The following is a 25,385-nucleotide window of genomic DNA, read 5'->3' on the forward strand; positions in this document are numbered from 1 at the left end:
AAAGAGTTGGAAATTTCTTGCCAAAATGATCGGATCTCAGCTTTTCAGTGTAGTCCCTCAACCACTGAGTGGTCGAGCCATGTAGTCTGTTACGTGTCCCAAAATTAATCAACTTCTAACACTGGTAAACACAATATTAGAAATTGATTATATAAGAAAAAAACCATTTAATGTATTCGTGGAATTAAGAGTTATTTGTGTTGTAAATTGGCACCGTGGGACCGAAGAACCTGTTGCTGATAGGAACTGTGTACTTATTATAATAAGTGCCTTTTGGTTTAAAGGGTTGCTTTACTTCCGCAAATACATTTCTCATGACTACATTTAACATGTAATTTCATATTTATTTCCTGTTTTTCTTTGAATAATTTACAGGTTTTCATGAAATTCTTTTATTATACATGTAATATTTATTACATATCATTTTCTTTCTCGGCTGGCTTTCATGAGAACACAAATACTGCAAACTAATGAATAAATATTTACGTAGTAATTATTATTGTCAACATGGAAGCTACAAGGACTGCAGTAAGAATATAACCGAAATTGTTCCCTCTCGTTTAAAAAAAAAAAACAAAGCATATGCAATAAGCGTAACTCTTTGATATGGGTTCCATGAAGCGTTTTGGATCATTTTCCGAGAGCGGGAAAGTGTTTATAGATTGTCGAATTTGGGGTTGGGGCCCTGATAACCCTTGAGGAACTTGACATGTGTCTCCAGGCTCGTGATGGTATCTCCCACGGCTTTCACATCTTTGAGGGCTTCCCTCCAGGCGACCTGCACACAAACACACACTTCAGTACATCGTACTTATTCTATACTAATAAAACAGCTCATTCTTACCTCAGATTTACATTAAAATAAACTATATAGGAATACAATTTCTAATTCATGGTGATAATGTTGTGAATATACACGTATGCTTCCGGTGACCATTGTTCTGTGTTCTGCAGCCCTGGCGGCCTGTATGACTGCTTGATGCATTATGCGGTTTTCAAAAAACGTAACATTGTGAACATAAATCACTTCTCCATTATAAAAATCCCTATATTGTAATACAACATCAGACCACAGGCTGAAAAAATCATCAAGAAATAAGAGAAAATTTATAAGAATTTATTTACTGTATATATTTAGAAGTTTAAAGAATATAAAATTTAATTTAGTTTAACTTATAGTAAGGTATTATATATATGAACTGAAATTAATATTGCCAGACAACTCTCAGCGTAGAACAGTAATAATAAATTTAATCAAATTCCGTTCTATAATTCAATAGAAGAAATATGTGTACGAATAGATGGACGCCCCCGGCGTGAGTTAATTTTATGCGTGCTGTGAAAAGAACGCATGCAAATGCAAGAGCTGGAGCTTATGCATGTCTCTATGACATATTAATCACCATCTTGAGCCTTAATTCTCAGCAGAAACGTGGCCAACATATGAAAATTTAAGGTGATATTTGAAATTTTCAAGTAGTGTGAACCTATATTAGTAAAATATGGTATAAATATGATGATACATTATACAGTAATAATAATTCATTACAGTCATGTGTATAGATGGAAAAATTAAATGCTTCAAATTCTTCTTAGAATTTCTGATCATATAATATCTGTTTCCAAGTTGCTTCTTAAAGTATTATACACGTACTTATGATTAACAAACAGAAGCGAAGTACTGAGTGTCAGAGCTAGATTAAATTTTCTACTGTCCACTCTGAATACTTACTAGTTTCGGAAATTTCTCTTTCGGAAATTGGAATTCTTTATCCTGAAGGGCACTTGGAATTTTGGAACGCTCGCTCCAGGGCCACATCATGTAATCAAGCATTCCCGGATTATCGCCTGCAACAATTACATAAATTCTATTACACTTGGAATATTTCACCTATACTCACACCTCAGATAAAAAATGCACGTTTATTTCATCTAAGACAATTATATACAAGAAAATTGTTCAAATACAGCAAATACAATTAATGTCTCCACTATAATTACTTATCATTTAAATTTACATCTACTCCAGGTTCGTTACCGAGAGGGGGACGTAGAAAAATTCATAACGAGGGGCTTCATAATTTATACACTTCATTAATATTGATAGGGTTAACAAATTAAGTAAGACAGGAGTGTCTGAACATGTAATACGCATTGAAAGGATGACAAATACATACAGCATTTTAAGGCTATTAACTTGACTTTTGTTATCGCCTTAAATTTTAATACAAGGGATATAATATTAGGTGATACAGGCATAGATGGCATGAAAATATTAGAATGGATCATAATCTTAATGGTGAGTCGAAAATGTATGCATTTACAAATATTACATATCTGACAGCATGTGACATGTATTGGCATTTCATCAGAACTGGGTAGTCGTAAAATATTTGAAAGGAATTTCTCATGTCTTTGAATTCTTTGTGAATTCTTATACAAAATACTATTTGCCCATGAAATACACATAGCTCTGTGAACATCACTGGCACTGAAGAAATGGAAACTGACAGTTAAGGCTTATTGAAATGTGGTGTGAAGATATTGATTGGATTCAACTTACTCCCGCTAAATACCTTCATGTCTCTATTTAGACAGACCTAAAACTAATTATTTCGGGAGCATGTCGAGACGCTCGCAGCTGTTTTGAAATAGACTGCAACCCTTTCACATTTCTTCATGGCGAGATCATTTTACAGAGAAGAAATCCCATACATACTATAAATTGAAAGTACGTAAACTTATATTTTAGTACTTAGATAAAATATTTTCAATAAATGCTTTATATTATGCTGTTATTTGAGAGAGATCAATAAATATATATTGATGGATCAATTACAGGGTTTCGGTCCCTGGACTTCCATTCAATAAATTCCTGCCATTTATCATAAGGAGTCTAGCCTGCAATTTAATCCTATTTCGAGCCAGTTCACATTCTAACAAATCTATTTTCCTTAACTCCATTTTAATACAATCGCACTGAATTTGACGACTGAAACATTAGGACTTTCAATTCATAATAGGGAAGTTTCAGATTCTTAGCGCGAATGGTGGCTAGCCTGATTGAGTATATTTACGGGTGCCTTCAGTCTCTTCATTCAAATTTGATATGGTACTTTAAAATAGATCATGATCGTTCCCTTCTACGTTATTTCTAATTCAACATATCCAGTCATTCTCCCATAAAGCCTAGAGCCTATAAACTCTTATTGAAAAACAATATCCCCTTAGTCTTTCTTCCAAACTAAAGCTTACCTCCAAAGAAAATGGTCCCTCGTTTTGCCAGTTCTGCCTCGAATTCTTTCAGATGTTCAAGGACATCTTCTATATAACTGTCCACCGGTGAGTTATCCTTGTTGTGTAGGGCCTTCGAGGTGGCTCCAACGACCTGAGAGGCAGAAGGAATATTTCAGATCTCTTTGAAATGACATTGTTTCATTGTTTTGAACTCCTAAGGGGGACCCAGAAATGCATTCGCCACGCATGAGTTAACTCAGACTGGTGGCGAGTATAAAAGTAATTGCCAGTTGAGAGTACAAGGACGGTAATGGAGCAAGTCCTAGTGAATTTTGAAGATTAGTGATAACGCTATGATTTCTTGTAATTGTGAAGAAGTGTTCAATAAACACAAACATCAAATCTAGAGACCATTATTATCAGTCACGCTAACCCCTCATACTTGACAATACCAATGAATTACCATACTCAAGATCAAAAGTAAAGTCTTCTACAGATTCATATTAAATACTGGAATGCCGCATAGTTCTCGATGGAAACATACTTCTAAGCTTCCAATTTCATAAATTTAATCCTTACTATTCATGTTACAAGCCGAAAGGTCGCGGGTTCAAGTCCCGATGAGGTCAATGGATTCTTTTCAATTGACCTAATCCTTCCGGCCGCGCTCTGGTCCTGGGGTCGACTCAGCCTCTAACAGAACTGAATACCAGGAATTAATTAAATAATTTTCCTGGGGAGTAAAGCGCGGCCAGCGCGTAAGGCTGACAACCTTACCGCCATCTGTGAGCTGATTGTCAAGGTAATGTGGGATCCTCAACGTCTCACAACCCTATGGGCCTTCACGGCCTGGTACACGGATAGCTTTACTTTTATTATTCATATTAGGCTTGGGAGTTTAGACACTGGTTGCCCAAAGAGAAGACCCCGGTTTGTTCTTAGGTAACCATGATATGTGGTAGGGAAGAGGAAATGATAGAGAGTTACTTTAATTTTGGGGCCGCGCCATAGCTCAAGCGGTTAGTAGCTGGCTTCCCACCGCGGCGGCCCGGGTTCGATCCCGGGTCTGGTCAAGTGGGATTTGTGGTAAACAAAGTGGCTCTGGGGCAGGTTTTCTCCGAGTACTTCCGTTTCCCCTGCCAATCTTCATTCCACCAATTGCTCCATAATCACCCTCACCTATCATCTGGGGCCAGAAGTGGCCGCAGTACAAGGGACTTAGTCCCACCCCACTAGCAACAAAAAAAAAATAGTTTAATTTGATCCAGCCAGCCATCATTATGATGCTCCATACTTATCTATCAAAGCATCTGATATATGTGGTAAGCCAGATCTGGTAGCATGTTATCTTATTCAAAAATTCACCGTTTATTTTGGCTTCACTTTCGAGCGGATTCCCGTATGGGCTCAGGAGAAGAGCAGTTACATTTTAATTATTTATTTTAATTCCTATGTCGCTAGTGCAGTTAGACACAGAGGAATTTCTCAAACACGATACATTTTCATTACCAGACTAAAATTTAGAATCTTCGGGTTCCATGAAAAAAATTTGTTCCTGTACTTAATTACTAAGCACTACGTCAAGAAGGCGTATGAGGGAGTGGATGTATAGATCCACATTTTCTTTACCTCGGCACTAGTTGGAGGTGAGTGGTCAGCTTCATGCCCCTGCTGCTTCATCCCTGAGGAAAGAGCCCCCAGTACCCGTTTGATAGTGAGCTGGATGGACTCCAGAAACGGTCTGGACGGTAAGAAGAAGAGAAAATTCGTAAACCTACAGGGACTCGAACTCAGACCCCTCTGTCGTCCAGCCCGTCTACCCCGGTTCACCGGGTTCCATGAAGGGCAAGTAATACTTTGAATACTGGAATGACTATTAGCTTTTCATGTAGGACTTTGTTTCATGGAGTTAGTATATTTGCAACAAAATCATAACCTTGCCAAATTTTTGGATGAATTCCTTATCTCTGTTTTTCAGTTCCGGATCACTAGGGTAGAGTGGAGGGTCAGGAAACTTCTGGTCCAGGAAATCTACGATGTCCAGGGACTCTAACACAACTTCATCGCCCGTGTCCAGTGCTGGCACCTTCCCATCAGGGTTAATTTTGAAGTACCACTCGGGCTGGTTCTTCAGGTTGATGTAGACGACATTGTGAGGGATGTTCTTGGCGTTCAGGACAATGCGAACCCTCTGAGTGAAGGGGCAGAACCTCATTCCGTACAAGCGCACTTCTCCATCATTCATCGGGGGGCAGGCAGACCCTGTAATCGATTTGTTGTCATCATGACCACACGCGATGCCATGGAAACGAAAGCAGAATTGTCAAAAATAGAAGAGAGGAACCGAAAAAAGCAGGTACAGCGCGTAAAGTGAACGAGAACACGGATGCAAATACCAAAATATTATGTTCCAAATACTTCTGCTAATAAAGCCTTGGTTTCCAGCCGATAATCAGTTAACACAATGATCCAAATAGAAAGCGAATAAAACTGTATTATATCCGAGTTTTCGCTTTTTCTGCCAAACACAACAAACACCAAATAACTCACTCACATTCCAACGTTCTTAACTGAGTTTATTGGTCGTACAGCGTCGCTGCGTGTTTCGGTTCATTGGGCCATCATCAGGCGATATATTAACAAGCCTTATGCTAATGAACTGTGCCTCTTATATGGCTCCATATACTGAACTTAGTCGTGTGTTACGAAAACAATGAAAAAAAAATGGCGTGCTTCTCTCATTTTCACCAATCACCTTTATATACATAGATTAAGTGGTTATATACTGAACCTAAACTAGTTTAAAATGTATTAAACAAGTATTTAAAACTTATTAAAAATCTTAAATTATTAAACAATATATTGAAAAGTTAAACCATTAAAATGTTAAAATATTGAACTTATGGAAATACCATATGCTGGATATTTTTAGTGGTTAATTCTCATCTTAATTTAAATAAGGTATAAATTTTCTCTCTTGGTCGTTTTGGGCTTTACTCTCTGTGATTGTATTTCGGCTTATGGCTATTATCTTGATCCAAAATGTTGTGTATACTATGTAACTGTGTTCACTCATGTTGTTTATAATACACTGATATTTGGCGTTGGTTAGTGGTTGGGTGTGTTGAATGTGTTTGTCTTTATTCGAGCCTATGCTATTACGTCTGCTTTCGTCCCCTGTCGAGGTGATCAGTGACACACTACAGGACACATTCCTTAAAGATTAAAGAAGAAAACAGTACAGATATATAGGGCAAAGGCATACATATAACATATTCTACTGCACAGTAGATGCAGAACAAACAGGAATTTATAATAACGCTAATCATACCAAAATTCTATAACTACCTATCAACCAAATTAACCAGAAGGTTAGTGTTCAAGAAATTAATTTAACTCATGACCTTCACGGTCAGCCATATTTTCATTGAAAACACGTGACCAGTCAGATGTAAGTGAAGTATTGTAAAACAGAATGTATTGGCCTTGCGCATAATTAAGATGGATTGTGAGGGATATGTGATGATGTACTGAAATTCATTTGCAACCATGAACAAGTGGCAGATGTTGTCACGAGAGGACAGTTTGAATTGGAAATGCCTAGAATTTTAACCTTAGAAAAGACCAGGTATAATTGTGCACTATTACAGACAGAGTCATGGAGCTGTCAGAGACGAAAGAAAATAGTTGTTCCTCGCCTGCCACGACCAGCAGGAAGCTAAATATAGATTTCCCATGGTCCTAGTATTATTGCCTTGTATTCTAAAACATAATTGTTCTAAGAACGCTATATTAGTATAATTCTTTTCAAATAACAGCATGCTTATATTTTGTTCGAACATGGTAACATATTTTAAATTAATTTCTATCTCACAATGCAAGGCAGGGTAATGACGGTCCAAAATACATTAAAACTATTGTTAATAAGAATTTTAATCCACATACATATTTTATTAATTTCATGATCTGTCCTCTGACACCATTAAATTGTTTGGAGACGCAACTGACTCTCAAACTCTAAGCACTGTGCTTGAATTTGAGTAATCTCTATTAGCATAGAATTCTGTACAAATATCGGGAAAGGAATTAACAGAAATATTATGTTGTTCCTGATGTAATCACTGTCAAATGAAAAGTGTAACTTTTAGTTTAAAGTCTCAATAATTCAGTTTGGTTCAATTCTATATTTATTTACGTTTATTTACGTTTACTCAACAGCACAAAGGTCAGTTATAAAGTAAGCACGAACAAAGAAACAAAAAGGAAAACAAGCATACACAAACAGAGGCAAAAAATGTAACGGTATCATTTAGGCAATAATTATTTAATTAGTTCAATGACCCCAAGAATAATGAGTTGTGTATTTGTACATAACATAATATTATTGTTATGTTGATGGGTTAACAAATGTTGGCTCAGTTTACCAGTCGAGCAAAAACGCTACTTGTCAGCTATTTCTCCACAAACTAAACTCATCTACCCAGCCGCTGTAACTGATCTGCACCAGCATATTTACCGTCACGTGACATGACATAAAATACTGTCACTTATACTACATAATGTGTAGGCCTATACAATATATAATTTACTGCTCGATATCTATGGAGAATTCAAGAAGAGCAGAGTTAGAATTAATATTAACGAAAGAAATCAAGCATTTTTCCATTCGTCTTCCGTAATGCTTCCTTCAACATGGACGAGCATACGAGTGGATTTGTTGAGTTTCGGGCATATGTGCAAGGTCCTTGAACACCGTCACAGACCCATTCACGTTTTAGTTCAACGTCACAATTTACGTAGGTCTATGAAAAATATAACATCATTCGCAGGCTTAACAATTGCGTACTGTTATATCTGTCCTGTTATGGGTGTATGCTTTCAGTCTATCAGCGACTTCAGAGAGACACTTCACTACTTTTTATATAAAATTATTATTATTATTATTATTCACTCTAGATACGTTACATTATTCTTGCAAACGTATCAAAATAAGCAGAAGGTTGCGTCAGGAACACACATCATTTGTCTCCAGCCAAGCGATGTCATATCACAGTATTACTGTAAACTTTGTATTAAAAAGTGTGACTTGAATATCTGGGCCATTAACTTTCACACCCTACTTAAGCAAAACTTTCCTGCGAAAATAGCATTTCCTATTGAGCAACTAGCCGGTCACGGTAGCCGAGCGGTCTAAGGCGTGCACTGTCTTCGCTCGCTCGGAAGCCGCGATCGTGGGTTCGAATCCCACTCAGGGCATGGATGTTTGTGTGCGTTTTTCTGTGTTTGTCTACAGGTAGAGGCCTTGCGACGAGCTGATCACTCGCCCAAGGAGTCCTACCGTATGTGTAAGATCTAGAAAACCGAAGTGAAACGGAGAGTTTCATGGAGGTAGGCCTAGGCCCAAATTGGGGCTGTAGCGCCACAGGATTAGGATTGAGCAACTATCTCCAAACAAACAAATTAAGTAAGATTTGAGTTTTTCACGGCGGTGACTATGAAGAAAGCCTCTTCTGGGATGTGGCACCATGCAGAAATTGTGCTAAACGACGTTACGGAGGAACGTATCGCCTCCATCTTCATGGTAGAAGACAAGAAGAAATCCGCGAGCGAACCAGCAGAGCAGCTGCAACAGACAGCTGTGTTTACTCGACTGGATTCAGTCTGTTGCATCTGCTCTGCTGGTTCGCTCGCGGATTCCTTCTTGTCTTCTATCCTGAAGATGGAGGCGATACGTTCCTCCATAACATCGGTTAACACAATTTCTACATGGCGCCACATCCCAGAAGATGGCTTTCTTCAAACAAATTAAATTTGTAACCAATCTCATTAGACATGAGAGATGTTCTTCCGAATATGACGTTAAATTTGCGACTATAATTTTTTCAATTACAACTCTATGCCTTACAGTAAGAAATAGTTCTTTAGTTCCATTTCACACACCGAGCATTTTAGCACGGGGATAATGCATCTCACTTGCATTCAGAAGGTACAAACAAGTATCTGGTTGATAATGAACCCAGGTACCGGCTATCCTACTTGAGCTTTGTCGTGGTTTTCCACAGTCTTTCCAAATTGTTACTGTAATATTGACTTGAAGCAGACCGTGATTGATTCCTCTCCAAGCTTTTCCTTTTCCCACAGATTCTCATCCGCTCACGTACCGCAAGCCTCCTTCAGCTTGTTCCCAGTTTTAGTGGACCTTCTCAGTTTGTCAAGAAATGCGTATATGAGGGAATCGCCTTAAAATATGCCACAGCTGTTTCCTACCACGTCCCTCTTGACTTGTCATCAATTATCCCATCAAACAAAACTTCACTGGATGTTAGAAAAGCCGTACCTCGGGAATCTACATAGTTATCATAAAATTAATTACTAATGTGGTCATTTTATTGTCTTATTCTCGCCTCGCGAATTAGACCTTGTGGCTCGTGGACATTCAGAATTAATTAATTAATTAATTATAAAATGTTAATCTTGGACGTGTAATCAGCCCATCGCAAGGCTGCTCTTTACACAGGAGAGCACAACCATGGAATAAATAAAAAAAGACACCCATGCCTCGAGTTGGATTCGAACATACGATCCAAGTGCTTGAACAGACGAAGGCATTTCGTGCCTGGATAAATTATTTTGTGAGTGTGGTAACATATAATGTACTGGTAGATATAGGCCTGCCTTTTCTTAAACTGAAACGTTCTTTGTCTGTGACAGAAGGCTGTAAGTCAACAGAGGTATTACAGGCATTTGAAACTTGCAATGAATTCTGTCCTTCTATGGTACTCTAACGTGCGTCTTGCTTCTATCATAATCCAGCGACTTGAATTGGCACTTACGACACTAGAAACTTCATAACCTCTTTAAAACGGGTTGTTAGTCATCGCATAAACTAAATGACATATCAACTACCAACTGACGCGAAAGAATGAGAGTAGAGAAAGATTTGTGACGGCTGATTTAAGCATTACATAGATTAACTGGTTATTTACCTCGGTAAAACATGCGGGTTAGCTCAGCTTTATATCATTCGAAATTTATCCTGAAACTTTCGGCCAGATGGCGCCAGAAACACTCTCTTAAACAGCATGAAAATGCCTTATCATATGTGAACACAGTGTTCTATGGTATCAGAAGTAACGTCGGGCATTTCTGTACAGTATGGAGTACTACAGAATATAAACAGACGGAAGAAGAACATTTAGTTTTGCCGACTGAAGTTCTTTTAATGTAGCCAACACAAATTATATTCTTCTGTTTCTTAGAGTTTCCATTATTTTGTTCACCTCCTATATATTTTGTTTCGGGTTTTAGATCAATAACGACAATTCCGGGTGTACACTTTATAAACTGACACGCAGTCAGCATATGTTGCCCGCATGCTGAAGCATAGCCACTTTTTATTCAATGCTGACAGACGTCAACAAAAACTATGAATTGCATGGCACAAGAATAGTGTGGGAACTGCATCCAGACCGGGATATGTGAAAGAAGCATTGACGTGGAACCCACTATTCCGTTCCAAGGGGAGACAACACTAGCCACCAGAAGTCGGGAATTTTTAAAATTCTGAATTTATTATATACAGCGTGTCCCTCGAAATATCTCTAAAATTTCAGGATGTTATAAACAAGGTTATTTTGCAGAATATTGGGTTTTCGGACTTTATCCATGTCCTGGCTTTAAGATAACTAAGAAAAACACAACGTTTAGGAAACTGGATATGTTTCCGTATTCAGGTGAGGGAAAAACACCTATTCTATTGGGTTCCTTAGAAAGAGCTAGCCTCAATCACTGGTCCACCTGAGGACGGAAACAGAGCCAGTTTCCGAAACGTCGTGTTTTTCTTAGTTATCTTAAAAACCAGGACGATGCATAAAGTCCGAAAACCCAATATCTCTGTGTGTTATACACCATCGTCAGAATCCTTTAGTAACTAAGGTTATTTTGGACTAAAATATTTATCAATTTGGGCCCTGTACTCAACTGTTACAGAGGTATAGTGGTAAATATTGGAAAGGCAAAGAAAATAGCTGATTGAGTAAAACAGTGCCAATTGAGTATATTCTCAACCACATGGAAATTTTAATCATTTAGTTACCCACGATATTTGCTGTTCGGAATGATTTCATTCATTTTCTATGCACAATCTTGCTATTTTGATAATAAAATTTGCAGCATTTGTATGCCCTCAGGGCTGTTCTATGTGCGAATACAGTACTGCAACGTTGAATAATGCTACTAAAATGGGGACCCCTTAACATGAGTAAAAACAGACACAAGTCGCTTAAACTCTACACATACGTAAAACAAACTACCTGAGAGTGACACTTAGAAAAATATGTGCAAAGCAATTGACACTGCGATAGAAATAGAAATCAACACGATAGTGTTTTAAAGATGGACGACTGATGTCGCATCGTCCCATGATTCTTCAACCAACATCCGCGATCACAAGGGCGACGCCAAAAAAATATTTAGTCATAAGATCAATATTAAGACTATTTAGAATAAATCCAGAACCAATACATAATTAAAGTAGTTATTTAAAATTAAGAAAAATCATTTTGAAAATTTGAAATTAAATTTTATGTAAAGAACATACTACATTAGCATAATTATTAATATTAATACAAAATCATAATGTATATATATTTTTATTGCTAGTGGGGTGGGATTAAGTCCCTTGTACTGCAGCCACTTCTCGCCTATTGTACCAGTCCCAGATGACAGATGAGGGTGATTGTGGAGCAATTGGTGGAATGAAGATTGGCAGGGGAAAACCGAAGTACTCGGAGAAAACCAGCCCCAGCGCCACTTTGTCCGCCACAAATCCCACTTGATCAGACCCCAGGATCGAACCCAGGCCGCCGCGGTGGGAAGTCAGCGACTAACCGCTTGAGCTATGGCGCGGCCATAATGTATATTAGTCTTATACAATCTTAAACTTAGGTAAAATCCATACATTACCAGAGTACTCATGTGTATCGTTCGATTACATTTTTACAAATGTGTATTCATTATCAAAAATCAAAACCAAATTGTAAAAGTATGTATCCATATTAAAGTAACTCAATTCAAGAATTTAGTTTAATATTCATGTGACTAGCCTGATGATGACCTAGGAAAGTTCGAAGCATGTAGCGCAACGCCTGTACATAATAAAGAAATGTTGATACGTTAATATCTATTTCTGTCATCATTCTGTAGATATCATTGTTGTGCAGACGGCCCCATTTACGCTATTATTATATTTGGTTGCTATGACCTGTATTCTAACGACGAAACATTTAAACAGCGAGTGAATGTCATGAGAATCGCAATGAGAAAAATTAAGAAAAAAGTTAAATCTTGTATAGCATAAAATGTTATTGCTATTTTGTGCTAGCCTGTTGGCAAAATCAATTCGCCTCAGATTAGAGTGTAACTATGTATTTGCAAGCCCCGATGTTAAGTAATATTCCTGTTTGGTTCATGATTTATTTTCAAAACAAATTCATCGGAGTAAAAATAACTATGTATAACCGGAAGTTAACTCCTTGTCGTGTTTTGAGGATTGGGCATCCGCCTCTTTCGGTGACATCACTGGCTTCAGCAAATGCGAAATAACAAGTAATGAACGAACCCAGATAGAATGGATTTCGGCTATAACGAACAAAACATGCTTGTGTAAAACAGTGAACTTTTAGAGACATCAGACACTAAGAAGATTTTGTGGTTAGAAATTTACTTAAAATAAAGAGAATCATAATATGAAAATTTGGCGTAAGCACATTGTGTGTTCCTATGTTTACCGCATGTGATTACGTTCTCCTGTTGTGTTCTATACGTATTCTACCCATTTCATATTGCTGTTGCAATCATTTCAGCAATAGACACACTACTTCCTGAAATCTACTGCGAAGGCTCTCGCTCTTTGACTTTCTTCCATCGCATGTCAAATTTTCTCTCCCGTTGAACAACAAAATTAACCTTATACTCTTATTTCATACATCTTGAATTGTGTTGTTTTTCCTCAAAGTGACAGACAAAAGTTTCGTGCCACTATATAAGTGCAGGAAAAATCATACTTGAGAACGTATACCGGTTCGCGATTTGCAAATATCTTTCAAACTTCCGTACATTTACAATCACATGACAACATTATGCATAAAACAAGCAGAAGTAGTACAAAACCATGAAAGTGCAAATGTTCGCAACATTGGACAAGGCGAAGCCCGACACAAGGAATATAAGAGGCTTAAACTTGGCTGCGGCCAAGCATACGACCTTTCAAGTGACTACACTGCAGTAGTTGGAGCTAATGATGACAGGTCATAGTACCGAGCATGGACTAACAGAGGTCTTGTATATACTGTATATAAAAAAACAAAAGCACAACAAACTTCGTGGCTTTAGTCCGCAAGCGAACTATACCGACCGAGCGACCGCCGCTTGTAGGCGAAGTTAGTGCCAACTTGTATATACATAAATTAAATAACATGCATAACATGTAAAATGTAAATATATTGTACATACCGACAACTGATTTATTATTGTTGAATGTGACTCTGACAAACGATAGACCCGTCCTCTCGTCAGAGAGGGTGCCCAACATGGAGAGGACAGTAACTGTCAAACGGGAAATAATATCTGCTAATGAGTCCCAGATGGGGCTCGACACCAAGAGAGACTGACTGACTGACTGACTGACTTGACTGACCATCAGTCCCAATGTGACTTTGTCTTTGATTTGCTTGAAAATACAGCACAGTACACTATAGCAAGGAATTTTGTAAAACAAAGGTAGACACAGCGGCATTCGACGTCACACACACAGTGAAATAGTGAACATGTGGTATGTATAATCACAATTTTGTCAGGTAACTGTAAGAGGCCTGACTGGAGTCTTACCTGCAGCAAGGTGTTCTTCGCTCATGGTGTTGAATCCTTAACAAAATTGAAATAAAACGAACACAAGGAATAAGAAAAATTTGAGGGCAACAAAATGTGACAAAGGACTATCTCGATGAGGCGTGGTTACCAGCAAAATGTACTCTGACGTACGATCGAAGCCTGGCACCATAGCCTGCATAATCCCCTCTAGTCCAGAATGGCTACTATCGACCTTGCGACTGGAGCGACACCCAGTGAGTAGTGGATAAAGAAAGAAGTAAATTCAACCAGTTTCTCACATTCTGCAGTAACGATAGCTTAGTCGAAAATATATTCACCGTTTATTCCGCTCCAAACAGGGCGAAACACTACTGTTTCTCTCAAATTCCTTTCTCCTCTATTTAAATTTCTATTAATTTTAGAGTTAAGTAAAGGTAAAATTGTTGTTATATTTTAGCGTCCTGTTGCACTGATTTAAGTCCATGATTTATTATATCCGTCTTCTAGTGCATACATTTATTTATCCCCTCTTTTCACTCTCACTACATGTTTCGGCACCAGTGTGCCATCTTCAGGTGCTGATCCAATCCACGACAAACTAATTCATTGCATGCCTTGTCTTTACATACTAAAATAACTAAAATATATATTTATCATATATACTGACAAATGTCAAGTGTTAAAATACTAAAACTGTACAGCATATTTCTTTCCTACGTCGTGTTTCATTACGCGAGTCACGTCTATCATCCTCTGTTGGAGCACTCTTTCACTATCGTGTATTGTGCTCTGTGTTGCGTCTCGCTCCTGTGACTGCNCACTGGTGCCGAAACATGTAGTGAGAGTGAAAAGAGGGGATAAATAAATGTATGCACTAGAAGACGGATATAATAAATCATAAAGGTAAAATTGTTTCTCTGCATAATTAATTAAGCACAACAATAAGATTTTTTTCCTTGGTACTACAGCCCCAGTAGGCCTAGGCCTACCTCCATGAACTTCTCCGTTCACTTCGGATTTTCTAGATCTTACACATTCGGTATGACTCCTTGGGCGGGTGATCAGCTCGTCGCAAGGCCTCTACCTGTACACAAACACAGAAAAACGCACACACACAAACTAAACATCCATGCCCTGAGTGGGATTCGAACCCACGATCCCGGTTTCCAAGCGAGCGAAGACAATACATGCCTTAGACGGCTCGGCTACCGTGACCGGCCAACAGTAAGAATAGGTACGGGGAAATGGGGAATAGTTCCACCATTCCTAACCTCGGCAGTAGATGAAAGTGAATGGTCAAGTTCACGTCGTGGCAGCCTTCGCCTCAAGGAAAGAGTCCCAGGTATTCTTTGCACACGAGGCTGGTTGGGGCGAAGGGCTGGATGCTGTGCAGAAGAGAAAATTTCTAGCCCCTGCTGGAAATTTAATCCCGAATCATCAGTCTGCTGGTCCGTAGGTAGTCACTATACCGGCTGAGCTATCCTGCTCTCGATATAGTTTATGTAGAATTATTAATATTAAACCTGCATATCGAATGTTCCAGTGCAGAAGTGAGAAAGGACAGATTTATCATTACATCCTCTATGCGCATTCTTGGCTCCATGCTGTATATATGTAAGCCTTTGAATGTTACCTTGTTAAACTCGTATGTGACCCTAAATACGTATTATACAGACAGATCTTGTGGTATGGCTGCATCAGGAGGGAAAGGAAGAGATACTTTAAACGAAGTACAACAAAAGTTAGTGAATGTCTCAATAGTATCTTATCTGTATTCTTTATTAACTTCGTAACAATATATTGCAGCTCGCATCAAAGGAATGTCAGGTTCTCCTGTTGAATCACGTTTCCTGTAATTGTAATGAAAACGTTTTATTTCAGTAGGAGATCGTAACCTTTCTTTCCGATTTTACTTCTGTTGCAAAAATCTGTGTAGATTTCGGGTGACAAGAAGCTTACCTCCCCTGCTGGATCATCCTCTATCGCGTTTCTCCAGTCAACCTAGGAAATAAAAACCCAAACCTCAATACCTCACAGATCAGAACTGAAGCATATATGAGCATACACCTTTACGCCATGGTAGTCTGCGAGATAATCCACAGCCCCTAGATCGTAAAATTTATCATCCTTTAAGACGACGCTCTTTAGGTTGAAACTGTAACATTCGGAACAACAAGCAAGCTTCGATTTGACATTTCAATGGAGAAGCATATAAATACCTATATTTCATATAATGCATGTCTAAATATCATCTTAACGACTGGAAGAATAATGTTTCTTTTAAATTAAAGGATTTCAAATCATAAGTTTTACGATAACAGTGATCAATACGTTGAAAACATTGAAGCAATTGTTCAAGATTTCTTCAGACAACGAGTCTTTGCTATTTGGCCTGAGTGTAAAGCCAGTTCAAATGTTCGGGACCGACTCTTAGGTTATTACATTAGTTTCCAAACCTGTGAATAGATGGCTGTTGTGTATCATTTGTCGTGTCACTTTTACCGTCTTTATAAATCTGCTAGCAACGATGTGATAACATGCCCAGTAACGTTACCAGATCTGTAGACAAATGACGGCGATAAAGCTATCAGTCTGTGAAATCGGCCCTTAAGCAGCAAAAATTATTTCCCTGAAATGTGCTCGAAGATGGCCAGTCCCTCTCCCAAGTCCATATCATATAAATTTTATTTGTTTCATTCTGGTGACCAGTCACACTGGACGGAATCACCATTCCTGGCTTGTCATCTGAAATTGTAAATAAACACGTGATAATTGTCATTAGAGGCAAAATTATTATATTCACGATATAATATGTATTACTGTCTCTGGAAAATGGGTTACCATATATTAGCATTTCATTTTGAAAAGGCTCAAGCTCTGTCAGGGCATCTTTGAAGTGTTCGTGGTTCACATTTTCATAAAACTTGTATATACATCCCGTGACCTGGTAAAGATGAAATTGTGTGCGTCACGCATTGCTATTGTTTTCTCGGCTCTATCAGTTTTAACAACATTTTTCAAAGTACAACTCAGAAAATTACAATGAAGATTCCATTAACCCCGTCGGTAGGGCATGACTTAAACAGAATTAAACTATCCGAATCCCAGGCATGGCAGTACTAGTGTAATATAAAATATAAAAGAGAAACGTAAGACTCGAAATAAGTCTTTCAGTAATGACTCTCGAAACTAACAAAACTAAAGACAAGTAAACACAATTCAACACAATTTAATGTAGGTACGCCATACTGAATTTGATAAAAATTTGTATGATGGTTTGAGCGCCAGTACTAGCAGATGGACGGATGTAGAGTAATGCGAAACTAACAGCACGTCTTCATTTCTTTTGAAACGTACTTGAAAAGATTCCTACATCTGATTACCACAGACTTAGATATCCTTTGATTAGTAACCACAAATCGACTTTACAATTTAAGTCACAGTTAATCAATCTAAAAAAGACCAAACCTAAGAGTCATGAAAGGTAATCATTTTACAAGTGTTCTTTGTTGAATCGGGATGTTTAGTGTTGTGCTGACGTGTAGGCCAGAAGTGCAAAATCATTGTAGAGCAGGGCCGCATTTCAAAATACGAAACAACTTGTGGACCAATTGAAAATTTGGTGCTCAATGTTGTGAAGTACTGTTACAGCACACAAAACCTAGAAATTCATCAAGTTTATCTAATTTAATAATTCCCCTTCCTTCCCCTCGGCGGCACAGCTCAGGGTGAACTCTTGAACGATCTGTCTCCATTCTTCTCTGTTCTTCATCTTTCCTCCCCATCCTTTCACTGGATTCTTCCTTAGGGTCCCAGCTGAATAAGTGTCCTCTCCCCCTCACCTGAGAAGGGAAAGAGATCCATTTTCTGAAACATCGTGTTTTCTATTTTCTAAGAGTACCGGACGATGGAAAAGGTCCAAAAACCCAGTAATTCTGTGAGTTATACACCATCGTCAGAAACTTTTAGAAACTCAGTGTGACTTGCAACTTCCTAAATGGGATGAAATATTACTGCACTACAGATGCGCTGAAAATATCTTCATCAGTCAACAAGAGGAGACTTATGTTTTTAGCTAACTCACTGTAAATTAAGCAAACCTACGGCATAACTGATAGCAGAGTATTTTTAACCTTTTTCAATATCGTTTACAGTATCTGCTTTGGGTTAAGAACAAGAAGCACCCACGGGGCATAAGGGCAGAATTTCACGCTGTAAAGCCTGAGTTTCCCCTTCGGTAAAGGATTCGTGGATCCTGTAAAAGAAGCGCGCTGTCAGTATGGCTTGCATTTTGCTGGGTGTATGAAAATGTTTTGTAATATTTTGAAATGTAAACAAATTCTTCTTGATGCAATTTTCCGATTATCTCCGATAGTTCTGAGTTCGGATCTAAACGCTTGGAAAAATGAGTTTGATAGAAAAATATTTTGTTTCACGCGTGAAATTTCGACATAACACGTATTTCCATATGCGCTCTTCTTCTATCTGCGGAAACAAAAACTAATTTAGAATTTTGTGTATTTACAGACTTCCACAAAGCAGATTGTAAATTTGATATTTCTTAGTATGATTCCCACGTTTAATTGTTTTAACTATGTCTAAAACACCTTTAAGTTTGTCACACTTACAAAGCAACTATATGAACAGCAAATATGATTCTCGTATCACGAAATGTTTTATACAGCACAGAAAGTCAGATATGAGCTTAACGTAAAGAGGGGCAAGGTACTAATATTATACACCAATGAAATAATTCATGCAGCAGAGTCCTCCGTGAGATGCCAACAGCCCTTCGTCTGTTCAAGAATTTTCCCGTGGTGCATGGAAAGCTAAGTGTTCACCGTGTTCATAGGAACCCGTCACTGAATCCAATTCTAAGCCAGTTGAATCCAGTCCATATCCTATTTTCTTCATATCCACCTTAAAATTATCCTCCATCTACACTTAACTTTTCCAAGTAATATATTCCTTCGGGATTTCTAACCAAAATCTTGTATGAATTTCTCATCTATTCCATACGTGCTATACGCCCAGCGCATCTTAACATATTGTGCACCGTCATGGATTGAAATCAAAAAGAGAGCCGGGCCCTGGTCGACGTTAGAAATCGATATTTCCTGGAAGCCAGGTAGGCTCGACCTCGCTAGGTTGTACTAATCACGCTATAGAAATGTAAAATCATCCCCTATCAAGGTCAACAATCGACTTTCATGACTTGCAGTTTACTTACGATATCTCTCCTCCCAGACGTACTCTTGGGAGTTGGGCGGCGCCTGCGGACAGTAGAAAGGCGTAGTACATTGATAAAACATGACTCGTTTTCTCTTTCGATATTTTGACGCATTTATCGACAACGGGTCTTCACGATGTACGAGCCATTATTTCTTCCTTACGTATTTAGTGCCCTTGTACTGTCATTATTCTTCCTTGCGTGTTTGTCTTCTCATGTAGCTTCACCGAGAGGGTAGCACTCCTGCTTCGCACTCGGGAGGCCTTGGGTTCAAACCTCGGGCCGGAGATATTTTTAGAAATAGCAGGGAATTCTACCTTTCTTTAAGAGGCAAAATGATAAACTGTCGATCAGGGAACCCTCCACGATATTGTTTCGTAGGACAATGGGTTTCAGTAAGGAGAATAAGAAAATACACTTTTTTTATTGCTAGTGGGGTGGGACTATGTCCCTTGTACTGCGGCCACTTCTGGCCTATTGTACCAGCACCAGATGATAGGTGAGGGTGATTGTGGAGCAGGTGGTGGAATGAAGATCGGCAGAGGAAACCGACGTACTCGGAGAAACCCTGCCCCAGCGTCACTTTGTCCACCACAAATTCCACTTGACCAGACCCGGCATTGAACCCGGGCCGCCGCGATGGGAAGCCATCGACTAACCGCTTGATCTATGGCGCGGCCGAAAATACACGTTGATCCATTGGCAAGGAAATAATAATATTAGAAAAGAAAATGCGTATGTTCCATACAGTGTAGATGAACCAGGTCTTACAACAATCTAGAGATTCTCAAGTTTTGGCGCTGAACGAAAAGAGATGAGTGACAGTTTTGTTGAACGCGGTTCCCTCGAAACAGTGCTTTGACTAATATCTGCAAATGAAAATGGAATTTTTATTCCGATTATATTGATTTTTTCTCGAAAAAAATATTGGATCCTCAGCTCATGAAAAATTCTCTTCCTAAGATCACACCTCATGATGTACTCGTATCTAGGCTAGCATTGTTTGCGCACTTATTTCAGATAACAGAGTCCACATCAGAATCTCAAGTGTTGCCCATTTTATGGTCACTGGGGTTAACCAAGAAATCTGGACTTCTGTATTAGGTTACAGAAAATTATGTTAGTACTGTGTTTTTCAAACTACAGCCTCTGGATCAATGATTTACGAGTGCCGTCAAGAGGACTTGACGAATATGCTCTTGTGAATGAGAACCAGTTCTCGCCCTCTGAAAAACTTCTATATAAACAGCGTTGCTCTGATTGTCTTTCCTAGCGGCACAACCTGGCAAGAATGCAGCCAACAGATTTAAGGCCACTGACAACATTCGGCTGAGTCCCAACATTCCTACATCTCCAAGAGTTTAATTCTAGTATCCAAGTTATCTCCATAAGGAAAGTTCACTCATGTCTTTTAGTTATATCTCAAGGCTCATCAACTTCTGCCTCTCTTGCGTCGTCTATCTTCCTGTTTCTTGCTGACCCGGAAGCAGCTGCATGTCAGTTCTACTCCGTCGAAAGTTGGTATAAAAAATTATACTAATACAATGAAATCCGCTCCTTCAGATAGCGTTGACCAGGCCACAGCTTATGCTACTAGTCGCCGGCTTCCCACCGCGATGGCCAGGCTTCGAACCTAGATGAGATCTTATGGGATTTGTGGTGGTCAAAGTGGCGCTGGAGCGGAATTAATCCTAGCACTTCGGTTACTTCAGTTTTTTGTCCCAATATTTATTCCACTAACCGTTCCATATTAATTAATCAACCGATCCTTCGATGTTGTAGGGTCTCGATACTGACGGCGTCTTTAAATAACCGGCTTAAAGAAGAGGCATCGCGTCTGTAACAGCATGACCGATTTCTCATATTCCCATCGTGAATAAAAAACAAAGGAAAACTTCATGAAAGCTAAGAAGAAATACTTGATACACTGGATGACTCAGCTAAATTCAAAGTTCAATATTCAGAATAAGAAAGTATTACAAAATGTATCAATCTGGAGTATACAGCAAACTAAAGGCTATAAATTGTCATAGTTAAGGCGACTGGATAAAAATTAGAGAAACTGCCAAAGAAGAAACAAAGGAATAATTAAGATATAAAAAACAAATCATTTGAAATTAAAAATATAGGACAGAGATGTTATAGAAGCAGTACTTTCTTTCTTCCTGTTGGTCATTTTACTTCACTCTCAGTGACTACACTCTATAGCGTCGAATGTAGAAATGATAGAAGAACAAGGAAGGGTTTGCAAGGAAGCGATCGTGACCCAATCGAAGTAGGATATTGATAATTCCTTCGAGGGAATGAGGAAAACCAGGAAAGCCCTCAGTCACGAGTGTCGTGGCCGGAGTTCGAAACGAAAACCTCCCAAATACGAGTCCCTAGCGTTACTTCCACTCCAGTCGTTTCTATTGGCACCTGTGACGAGCAGTGTCATAAAGAGTAGTGTACGAAAAAATTAGGTCACGCATTACGTAAGAAAGCAAAAATAAAGTGCGATTATTGTTCAGGGCGCTAAACAGGAATAGTTGGGAGGGATGGAACGTAACATTACTGGGGCACAAAGGACACATTTTAAAGCCTTTAAAACACGGCGACCGAAGAGGCTGGTCTGGAAGTAACATTCTAGACTAGTATTAGGGAAGTTCCCGGTTCAAATCTCGGATGCATCACAGGCTATCACGAGTTTGTTCGTGGTTTTCCTCATTCTCTCCATTCAAGTGCCAACACAATCGATACGTTCCAGACCCTTTAGAGTTCAGCAGTGATCCTAGAATCCACTATCATCACAGTCCCGTTACTGAAAGCGTTGTTAAATAACCTAAAAAATACGAATATTTTCACAAAATTATAATATATGTATTGATTCGATTATGGAAGAAACGTGGAAAAATTATTACAAGTTTATATATATATAGACACTGTGAAGACAATGGAAACATTTTATGAAAGGACTGTGGGAGAAAGTAGCCATGGCCTAATTTGAGGTACTATCGCGGGATTCTCCAGGGGGACTGAGGAAAACTGTAAAAATTGGGTCACAATAGTCTGTGTCCTAGATACTTCCTGAATACCAGTCAGATGCATTATGAACGTAACTGTACGAATGTAAAATTTTCATTAAAATAAACTCTAAGAGAAAATTATGATCGAAACAGTTAAAATTAACATGGGACTGTGTCAAGGGTATGGATTACTTCTAGTCTTATGTAATATGTACGTAAAATTTATAAGCAATTATAGTAGGTATCATGGGATGCAGAATGGATAAACTGAAGAACTCTCCAGACGAAATACCTCCAGCAGCCAATGACGCATATACTCTGAAGACGTGCGAGGGGAAGAATGGGTTATGTGCACTCAGTATTTCTCAGTATAATGAATGTATTGACTATGACAAAAATCATTTTCATTGGAAATTTTTTCTGATAAGATGGCCAATAAATCTTTCTATAAAATTTTTCTTTCCTACTGCAGTTTGTCATTTCATTTGAATAGTGATTAACCTTCCTATGGTGGCTCCCAACTTCATAATTTCCCCATAACTTTGGTTATTAAAGTGATTTTAATTCATATTTTATCATATTTTTTGTTTACTTTCATTAGTGAGAGCCGAGAAGGCTCAATCTCTGTAGCGACTGCCTACAGGCTGAACGCCTACGGTTTGATTTCCGGCAGGTGATGTTCAACACAGAATATGAAAGACTGTAAATTCATTCAAAGGTCATTGTGCTTCATGCTTGCATATGAAGGTTAACTGGAACATACAAGTCCGTCTCCTGCTAGCTGCAGGCTGTATCTGGGTTATAAGGCGACTTATAAGCGGATAAAGGTATATAGCCTTCATTACACATGTCGGTATTAAATACAGACGTTCAGTCACTGAGTCACACTCTGCTTTTTGACGCAGGGAATCATTAATAGTATAATTAAGTGAATCTTTTGTGTTCAGTCTACTTGCTAAAGATTAACGAGGTAGCCTGATTAGCTGCGTGTCTAAAGGACTCTGCCTCATGAAGTTCATAATTTGTCTACGCCTTTAAAATCCCTTGCAATAATATATATAGTGTGATCAGTCTGATCAGACATGCGGTAGGATTTCTTTATTGGGAGAAGAGTCTGTTATAAGCCTCCGTCTTCACGAATCAACATAGAAAAAGCAATTATGTATGCCCAGATCGGGATTCCTACGGCGTGTGTTCCTGTCTTAAAATGCACGGCCAGCGACACTGGCTCATTATCAGCTCTATTAACCTTATTTAGTAACAAATGAACTCAGTTAATTGTGACGGTTTTTTTTTTTTGTGTGAACACCTAGCTAATTGTTGGCTCAAGTATCACAACGACGCAGAGATCACAGATTAGGGTCAGAGGCACGAACTGACCTTGCAGCAGCGCCTTCTCCAACGCAATTAAGTGAAAACGAACATTAGAAATCGTAAATCGTCACCATTTTATGACCCAGAAATGCATAGAGCTACCAAACAGCCACTCAGTTCTTGAATGGAGCCGAAGGTCTTCTACAGTTATGTCCTGTTGACTGCCACCATTTCGTCAAGTAAAGTGGTGCCGCTGCATAATGAGAGACTGATTAGTGTTTAGAATACAGTAATCAGATTCTTCGGCTTAAAAGTGAAGACTTAATCTTTAATGCTAATTACATAAAAGCAATATCTTTTTTATTTTTATTTTAGACAACAGTTTTTGAGAGGGAACGCACAATATCAGGCATCTTACTGCTGCTACCAAATCAGTTTGCGGTTGGGAGGGGGAGTTCTTTGCGGCGACAGCTACCAAATTATAGCGAACGGCTCTGAACCCAGAACCATCGTGAGCTGAGTCCATCTCTGTGGGGAGGAAATATAGAAATCGGAGTGGACGTCAGACCTGTACAGTGGCTTCCCTTTCCTGTTTACAACAATGCAAATAGGTAGGGCCCCATAACATAGGGTACGAACAAACATCTCGCTTTATTGGAGCTCATGTTTGAAGGTCGTACACGTCATAAGAGTGACTCTGCAGTTATCTGCTTCGCTTATATAACGGTCTGCCGCGGTCTACGGGCTTGAAAGTTTAGCGCCAGTTGTGAACCAGGATTGCAGCCATGAATGGAAAGCATTTGGGGAAAGGTAAGTGTATGAACCTGCTTTCTTTACCAGGCTTTAACACAGATGTATGATTATATATGTATTTACGCGTAGGTTGTATAACGACCAGTTAAAAGATTTCGTAGAGCGACATGAGGGATTGCCGTAGGTGGGTCTCGAAATAAATGCGGAGAAAAGTCACACCTTGACATCAGATTGCTGGCAAAATCGTAATATAAAGTTGACAAATATGTTTAATATGTAGCAGACTTAAAATAGGACTATATGAAGACAAGTCTAACAAATCAAAATAACATGCACGAGAAAATTAACGGGGATTTCATTTCGATCTAGAAACTTCTAGGTTAAGATGTTCAAAATTATAATTTTGTGTATTTCCTCTGTGTGGTTGTGAGTCTTGGCCTCTCCCTTAAGGAAAGAACGTATGAAAATATTTGGGCCACAACGGGAGATCGGAGAATGCATAATGAAGAACATCATAACTTGTACCCCACACCACATAGCTACGGTGATAAAACCAAATGAGTATGAGATGGGCGGAATATATAGCATGCATGGGAGAGATGATAAATACGTATAAAACTGTAGCTAGAAAACTCTAAGGGTGGACAGTACTTTGGAGACCTAGGCGTAGATGGATAATATTAAAAGAAATCAGCTGTGATGATGTCAACTAAATTCATGTAGAATTACTGGGTTTGGGGATTTTTTCCATCGTCCTGTGTTCTAGACAATAGAAAACAAGATGCTTTGGAAGCTGGATCATTTTCTGTCCTCAGGTGAGTGGGGAGAAGTACACCTATTCAGCTGGGTCCCTTAGGAAGAGCTGGTTAGAACTTTCTAAGGGACCGAGATCAATCACCTCCAGTGATTTGAGGTTAGCTCTTTCTAAAGGACCCAGCTGAGTAGGTGTATCGCCCCCCCCCCACTCACTTGAGGAT

The 25,385-nt window shown here is 38.8% G+C and overlaps 2 protein-coding genes across 2 annotated transcripts in view; one reads left to right on the plus strand and one right to left on the minus strand.

Annotated features, from left to right (window-relative positions):
• Positions 1 to 331: 331 nt before the first annotated feature.
• LOC111861586 (pyrimidodiazepine synthase) lies at positions 332 to 14,331 on the minus strand. Its single transcript, XM_023846269.2, has 5 exons — positions 14,125 to 14,331; positions 5,174 to 5,499; positions 3,256 to 3,388; positions 1,733 to 1,848; positions 332 to 778 (listed from the first exon to the last, which is right to left on the minus strand). Exons 1-5 carry the CDS (start codon positions 14,147 to 14,149, stop codon positions 656 to 658), a joined length of 723 nt encoding a protein of 240 aa, XP_023702037.1. The 5' UTR covers positions 14,150 to 14,331; the 3' UTR covers positions 332 to 655.
• A 10,027-nt stretch (positions 14,332 to 24,358) lies between these two features.
• LOC111861574 (pyrimidodiazepine synthase) overlaps positions 24,359 to 25,385 on the plus strand; it is a 13,224-nt gene continuing 12,197 nt past the window's right edge. The window contains exon 1 of the mRNA XM_023846244.2: positions 24,359 to 24,465. Within this exon, the coding sequence (XP_023702012.1) occupies positions 24,441 to 24,465 (25 nt within the window). The 5' untranslated portion in view covers positions 24,359 to 24,440. The remainder of the gene's footprint in view (positions 24,466 to 25,385) is intronic.

Source organism: Cryptotermes secundus, unplaced genomic scaffold (genome assembly GCF_002891405.2).
Source record: "Cryptotermes secundus unplaced genomic scaffold, Csec_1.0 scaffold2113, whole genome shotgun sequence".
NCBI classification, from domain to species: domain Eukaryota; kingdom Metazoa; phylum Arthropoda; class Insecta; order Blattodea; family Kalotermitidae; genus Cryptotermes; species Cryptotermes secundus.